The sequence below is a fragment of the Vigna angularis genome, chromosome 5 (genome assembly GCF_016808095.1).
Source record: "Vigna angularis cultivar LongXiaoDou No.4 chromosome 5, ASM1680809v1, whole genome shotgun sequence".
Taxonomy (NCBI): domain Eukaryota; kingdom Viridiplantae; phylum Streptophyta; class Magnoliopsida; order Fabales; family Fabaceae; genus Vigna; species Vigna angularis.
Genome location: NC_068974.1, coordinates 5,018,173 through 5,026,398, shown reverse-complemented (window position 1 = coordinate 5,026,398; position 8,226 = coordinate 5,018,173). Strand labels below are relative to the sequence as shown.

Below are 8,226 nucleotides of genomic sequence, written 5' to 3'. Positions count from 1 at the left end.
AGTGAGGGGACGAGCGATTTTACCACAGTTTCTTACAAATCTCCTGTAATATCCAGTTAAACCCAAAAAACCTCTTAAGGCTTTAATAGTTTTGGGTTCCTCCTACCCTATGATAGCTTCCACTTTTTCCCCATCCATTTCTACCCCTTTCTCCGATATAATGTGGCCTAAGTATCTGATATGAGTCCTCCCAAATTCGCTTTTCTTGTGGTTAGCTACCCACTGATGTTGCAGCAATAGACTTAATACACATCTCACATGCTCTAAGTGATCTTCCCACAAGCTACTATACACCAAAATATCATCAAAAAACACTAGGACAAACTTCCTCAAGTGCGATTTCAACAAGCCATTCATTGCACTTTGGAATGTGGCAGGGGCATTGGTAAGCCCTAAGGGCATTACCAGGAATTCGTAATGCCCCTGGTGTGTCCTAAAAGCAGTTTTTTGGATATCCTCCCCTCCCATTCGGATATGATGATACCCAGCTTTGAGGTCTATCTTGGAGAAGTATTTTACGCCCCTCAATTCATCAAGCAACAACTCTATCACCGGTATGGGGAATTTGTCCGGTATAGTAGCTCTATTAAGAGCCCTATAGTCTATGCAGAAACGCCAACTCCCATCTTTCTTCTTGACGAGGATGACCGGGCTAGAATACGGGTTAGTGCTGGGCCGAATAATTCCCATTCTCAACATTTCATCCACCTGCTTCTCAATTTTCCCCTTAACAGGTGGAGGTATTTGTATGGCCGAACGTTAACGGGACCTATCCCTTCCTCCAATATGATTTTATGCTCCATCCCACGTTTTGGAGGTAACCCGTGAGGCTCTTGGAACACCTGCTGGAATTCTGACAGTGTCTCTTCCAACTCTTCTTACTGCCTCACCGTCAACTCCTGTTCCTTTTCTCCTCTTCCAGCCACATCCAACTGTCTTAATGCCCACATTACTGCCATTGTCTCAACTTCAGTTATCTTGAGCATGGCAGCAGGGGCTATCACTTCCCGTGCTAATGTTGGATCTCCTCTAATTATTACTTCCCTTCCTCCCTGTTTAAAGGACATGGTTAGCTTGCCCCAATTGGTCACTACTTCTCCCAACTTTACCAGCCAATCCACTCCCAGAATCACGTCGACACCTCTCAACTCCACCCAACTGTAACACTACTCCTTGACAACATCCTTGTGTTTGTTTTCGCTGTCCATCAACCAAGCAAACTGAATGCGTCTGGCCTTTGTTCACCTCCAGTTGGAGCTCCTCAACCATTGCCTTTGATATAAAGTTGTGGCTGGCATCACTGTCCACCATGATCAACACCATCTTATCCCCAAGCTCCCTTGAAGTTTCATGGTTCTCGGTTGAGTCATCCCTCCTACAGAGAGTGATGAAAAAAAAAGTTAACATATCATGATCTTGTGAAAGTTAGTAAGGGTAGCTATTTTTGGATGTATAAATCTAAAATGGAAATTGTATATGTTATTTAAAGTGGGTTACTTTCTAAGTGTATATATGAAAGTTTGATAGGTATTGTTTTAATGAATATTTTTTCTTAAGGAAACACAAATAAACACGGATGCAAGATTTGTTTATATTGTTAATGAAGTTAAAGTGTGTAGGTAAAATTATCATTTAACCGATAAAGAAATTGGTTAGCATTGTAAAATAAAGAAATGCTCATAATATTATAAAGTCTGTAAAGTGAATTTAGCTTATAACAATCTATAAATAGTTGGACTGGATATAGAATTAAAATCTATAGCTAATATAAATTTTGATATATTTTAATTTTCAAATTTTAAAAATATCAATATAAAACATTTTTTAATATGTAAAAAAAAATAATGCTATTAAATCAATTGATTTTATTTATTTATTTTTTAAATTTAAAAATCAAAATTTAAAATTTGAACAAATTTAAATTTAAATTTAGGAACTAAAAAATTATCTAACCCAAAACAATTCATATTCCCACTCCATCTTTATATCTATTGCAAATTCTGCAAAACCAATACTCAACCATATGCCTGATTTATAAATACCCACCCATCTTACTACAAACCAATACCTAACCCATCTTCACATCTTACTAATTTTACTTTTATAAATATAATTTATATTTTTTATTTTATCTTTTAAATTTTATAATTATTTTTTAAAATTTAATTAATTACTAATAATAATAAAAATAATTTTTTTATTATCATAATAAAAAGAAATTCGCGTGTTTTTACTAGTTATTATAATACTTTTCATCTTTTATACAGGGTTTTTTTTATTGTTTTTCTGTTTCTTTCCTTTTCGGAATTATATATGCAAAAGTCCAATTTCAACTTGAGTAGGTCAATTTCATATCAAAATTTCCGAACCCAACCAATCAAAACCACCATCCTAACCCCGAAACCCAGAACTATTCGAACCCGCATTTGACCCACCCACCCGATTTCTAATCTCCTCACCAACGCCCAATTTGGGTATACCTATCAAAATCGGATCCAAATCCTAACACGTATCATCACCGGGTTCTCTGTCCGTCTCCCTTCTCTCCTAACCCTATCATTTTCTGCCGGACTCTCTTATCGGACTCTAACATCATAACCACCACCCACTCTCTCTCTCTAAGTAAGACTCTCTCTCTTCAATTCAATTTTCTTCCCTTTTTCTTTAATTGGAACTCTTAATTGCGTTATATGACGGTTCAATTTATCTGAATTGCACAACAATTTTGTGAAATTTGGCTTTTATTTAGAGCTTGTTGTATACAGGCCACAAAATTGTAGCAATCTATGTTTTAAATTCCAGACATACCCAGTTTGCTTTTTTTTCTTTATTTTTATTCCCTTCAATTTACTGTGACTTTGATGTTTGTTTAAGGTTTAAGTTAGTTTGAGTCAAGATATATCTAGATTCTGATCTAAACTAATTGTTCTTGCTATGCTTTTCTGAGTATGCTGAGTTTCAAGGTTTTGTTTGTTAACTTGAGTAGGGTTTTAAATTGCAGTTGTAATTGTGATCATCATAGTTAATTAAGGAATCTTGTAGAGCAACCGTGATAAGGTCTGTGATCTGATGCGGCTGTGATATTGACAATTAAGATGATTGAGTTATTGGCAATTAAGATGATTGAGTTTTAGCCGCATCATGTGAGGTAGGTTACAATATAAAACCTTGCTTTAAAGGAAGATATCTGGTTTAGGAATATAGGTTGTTGTTGTGATAAGGTTTATCCAAAGATTTCACAAGATATTAGTGAGTTTATTATAAGATAAGCTTTAGCCATTTATATCTTTGTCTAATTCATGAAAGAGTGAGGGGTGAGCCTTGCTGCAATAGCAAAGTTTCAGCCTTATGACATAGAGGTCACAAGTACAAACCTAGAAAAGTTTGCTTGCAGGGTAAGATTGTGCATATTTATATTTCCCTTCCCCAAACCCCACTTGGTGGAGGAGCCTTGTGCATTCGCCACCTTTATTTCAGAGGTGGGACCGGCATCAGCTTTTGATTTTATTTTACCCAGTCATCCTTAAATGCTTTGCTACTTCACAAATTTTGAAGTTTTGACTTTGTCCTACAACATTTTGGGTGATTACTTATCACTTAATTTTGTGTGATGTGTAGAGTGTTGGTAATCTGAAGCCTATGCGATGGAAATATCAAATGATCCAGGTACTAAGAAACCAAAAAGGCTAACATCGGTTGTTTGGAATCACTTTGAAAGGGTTAGAAAGGCTGACATCTGCTATGCTGTTTGTGTGCATTGTAATAAGAGACTTAGTGGATCAAGTAACAGTGGAACTACTCATCTGAGAAATCACTTGATGCGGTGTTTGAAAAGATCAAATTTTGACGTGTCTCAATTACTTGCTGCAAAGAGAAGGAAGAAAGATAATACCATCAGTCTAGCAAACATTAGTTTTGATGAAGGTCAGAGGAAAGAAGAATATATAAAGCCAACGATTATCAAGTTTGAACAAGAGCATAAGAAGGATGATATCATTAGCTTCGGAAGTAGTAAATTTGATCAGGAAAGGAGTCAACTTGATCTTGCACGCATGATCATATTACATGGATACCCATTGAGCTTGGTTGAACAAGTAGGATTCAAGGTCTTTGTGAAGAACCTCCAGCCTCTCTTTGAGTTTATGCCAAACAGTGCTGTAGAGATTTCTTGTATAGATATCTATAGGAGGGAGAAAGAGAAAATGTATGATATGATAAACAAACTACACGGTAGGATTAATCTGTCTATTGAAATGTGGTCTTCAGCAGAAAATTCTTCGTATTTATGCCTGTCTGCTCATTATATTGACGAGGAATGGACATTACAGAAGAAAATCTTGAACTTTGTCACACTTGATTCTTTGCACACTGAAGACTTACTTCCAGAAGTGATTATCAAATGTCTCAATGAATGGGATATTGATGGCAAGCTTTTTGCCTTGACACTTGATGATTGTTCCATAGATGATGACATCACCCTTAGAATAAAGGAGCGAGTTTCCGAGAAAAGGCCTTTCTTAAGTACTCGTCAGTTACTTGACATACGCTCTGCAGCACATCTCATAAATTCCATTGCTCAAGATGCCATGGATGCATTACAGGAAGTGATCCAAAAGATTAGAGAGAGTATCAGATATGTTAGAAGTTCACAATTAGTGCAGGAAAAATTTAATGAAATTGCTCAGCATGCTACAGTTAACACGCAGAAGGTGTTGTTTCTTGATTTTCCTGTTCAGTGGAAGTCTACATATCTCATGCTTGAAACTGCGGTAGAATACAGGAGTGCTTTTTCTCTCTTCCAAGATCACGATCCCTCTTATTCATCAACACTAACTGATGAAGAGTGGGAATGGGCCACTTCAGTTACTGGATACTTAAAACTTTTAGTTGAAATTACAAACGTATTTTCGGCCAACAAATTTCCTACTGCTAATATATATTTCCCTGAGATTTGTGATGTCCATATTCAGTTAATTGATTGGTGCAGAAGTTCAGATAGTTTTCTTAGTCCCATGGCTTTGAAGATGAAAGCCAAATTTGACAAGTACTGGAGCAAGTGCAGTTTGGCATTAGCTCTCGCTGCTGTTCTAGATCCTCGGTTTAAAATGAAATTGGTTGAGTACTACTACTCCCTGATTTATGGCAGCACTGCTCTGGAGCGTATCAAGGAAGTGTCTGATGGTATCAAAGAACTTTTTAACGCATATTCTATTTGTTCAACTATGATTGATCAAGGCTCAGCCTTGCCTGGTAGCAGTTTGCCTAGTACTAGTTGTAGTTCCAGAGACAGGCTAAAAGGCTTTGACAGATTCCTTCATGAGACATCACAGAGCCAGTCTATGACATCAGACTTGGACAAGTATTTAGAGGAACCCATCTTTCCACGTAATTCTGATTTTAACATATTGAACTGGTGGAAAGTCCACATGCCAAGGTACCCAATTTTGTCTATGATGGCACGTGATGTTCTAGGGACTCCAATGTCAACTTTGGCTCCGGAATTGGCATTTGGCACTGGGGGCAGAGTGCTAGATTCTTCTCGTAGTTCACTAAACCCAGATACAAGAGAGGCTTTGATATGTACCCAAGATTGGCTCCGAAATGAATCTGGAGGTATGTATTTATCTTCTACCCTTTTCCACCCATAGAATAATGTTGATTGATTTCTGATTCTGATGCATTATTTTTTCTAACTCTTGTCAGATCTAAATCCATCCCCAATCCACTCTGCTCTACCTCTTCTCATCGAATGAAGTTAATTTTACAATGGTATGCTTCAGTAAAACTGGTGACATGAGTTCCTAATCTCTCCAGACTCCATTGTCGAATATTTTATGTTTTATGTGCTTGATTTCCAAGGCCGATGGGTCGGTGACCAGTTCATGAATAATCTTTTACCATTTTATTTTATAATTTCAGGCCTTATGGAAGAAGCATATTCTCAAATTGGCCCTTGTTCCCCGCGTCATTTGTAGCAGGGAAGTGATCTATCTTTGTGAAAATATTCTGTGAAGATGCACTGTATATTCTTAGACCAACAATGTAGATTTTTTTTATACTTATAGAGATCTCTTCTCGGTTAGATGCTTTTATTGGACTAGCATTCGGCTGAATCTGATTTTGTATAGAGGTTTGCATGCCCTTGATATCAAAATCGCTCCTTGCCTGAGTTTTCTTTCGCTTCACTGTTCACACAATAAAGTTGCACTAAATGAATGATCTTAACTAATAAAGATCACTTCAGAATGGTATGTTTTAAGTATCCTTCATCACCTTTATAATACGAAGTTTTTATCCACACTTTTGTAATTAAACATGAGAGAAAGGTTAGGATAGATCACAATTGTTAAGTGCAATATTAATCCTGTTAGGAGAGTGATATATATATATATATATATATATATATATATATATATATATATATATATATATATATATATATATATATACACACACATTCGCACACCTCTTTTGAAAGATATCTATTATACATCTTTTGTTTCTTTTTCTTTTTTATTCTTTTTTCTTTTATTATGTCATTATTCATAAAACATTTCCCGTCTTGTTATTAAGGTAGTTCACACCAAGCCTCCCAACCCTTTTCAAGTAATTTCTTCTCCAACTGTCCTCTGTTGTCTCCAGCGGCAACTATCCGCTGCTGTCTAAGAAGGTGATTATGGACAGTGACATTTTTTCTTTCCTTTCTTGGCCATTATTGCCCTCTCCTTCTTCCTCACCAAACCCACATTCACCCATGATAATCCATGCTAGGTGTTTCTTCCTGCATCCTATCAAATTTCTTTTAGCACCTCATCATAGACTTTCGGAAATTTTGATCTGGAATATGGGTGGAATGAGTGTCTTCCGGAGAGATATTTTTGGAATCTGTATAGTATGTTCCAGAAAGCAGAATCCAATTGATTGGGTGCAGGAAGAAACAGCATCCATCCTAACCCAATTAAGTTCCAATATTCTGTTTATCAAAACATAATCAGCAAACAAATATCAGTAGCACTAAGCCTCTGGAGTTCATTGTCTCTTACCAAATAATATGGGGTTTGTGGAGCTGGAAGTGGAGCTTCAAAATGAAAAGATTGACAATGTTAGCAATCACAAGAATAGAGTTAGCTGTACGGAAACCAAGTTTTGTAAGAAAGATTGATAGGGTAGCCCTTTTTAAATTATGACGAGCCCACGTCCAAGTGCGATTTGCCATTTCTGGATAGGAGGGATGTCTCAAAATTAAGGGGAATTTTCGGTGTCAAGCAAATTTGCACTCTCAAAGTTTCTATGTACATTTTATCGGAGCGGTTAAAAGACTAAACTGTCTTCGTTGTTATCCTTATTCCCTTTTTATCACCGTACTCTTTTTTTTAATAAAAAAATGTTAATTGTTAAAATTTGTTAGTGAAAATGTTGAACTTACAACTTCTTTAATTCTTCTTTCCAAATCTTTTAAACCAACCTTATTTCTCACAAATATTAATGGTGGAGAAGTTGATCCCACAAGTTTACGGTCTTCTTGTGATCATTGTCACAATCACTTTTGTGAATGAATTCAAGAAAGCAAGTGTTTTGAACTGTATAATTTAAAAGGCATTTCTACATTGTGCTATCAATTACTTCTTTATAAACTTTTTGGATTACGGAATTTATAAACTTTTTTCTATGAAAAAATATCTTAGATTGTGCAATTTAAAAGTTTTTTTATGTGAAAAATGTAAGATCCTTGAAAAATATTTGTAAGTTAAATACTAGATAAAAAAAAAAAAAGTGAATAGTAAATTGTGAATAGTAAAAGGTGAATAGTAAAAAGTGAATAGTAAAAAAAAAAATAAATAAATAAATAAAAATAAAAATATTTTTGGAAAGGATAAGTGTTCCACGTAGCTTTGAGATCAGAATTTATCAATTTGCAAATAAAAAATTATTTTTGTAATAGTAAAATGAATAAAAAAATGAATAGTTAAAATGAATAGTAAAAATGAATAGTAAATTTTTTTGCTATAAATAGCCAAGGGGGGGAGGCTGAAAATTTACACCAAAGAACTTAGAAAATTTTTGAGAGAAGAGAGTTGGAAGAATTTCAATTTTTGCAAAGGGGATATTCTGGAAGTTTTCAGAGGACGAGGGGATTAAGTCTGTAATAGAGGTAAGGGGAGCTAACTTTGAGTATTTCCTTTTGTATTATCTTGAGTCTTGGATATGCTATATTTTCTTTTCTGA

The 8,226-nt window shown here is 35.4% G+C and overlaps 1 protein-coding gene across 1 annotated transcript; it reads left to right on the top strand.

The window, feature by feature from the left end:
- The first annotated feature begins 2,336 nt into the window (after positions 1-2,336).
- Positions 2,337-6,154, top strand: LOC108340673 (zinc finger BED domain-containing protein RICESLEEPER 1). The gene is made up of 4 exons (XM_017578189.2): positions 2,337-2,622; positions 3,619-5,613; positions 5,704-5,769; positions 5,920-6,154. The coding sequence occupies exons 2-3, from the start codon at positions 3,645-3,647 to the stop codon at positions 5,751-5,753; spliced, it is 2,019 nt and encodes a 672-aa protein (XP_017433678.1). The 5' UTR covers positions 2,337-2,622; positions 3,619-3,644; the 3' UTR covers positions 5,754-5,769; positions 5,920-6,154.
- The last annotated feature ends 2,072 nt before the right edge of the window (positions 6,155-8,226 follow it).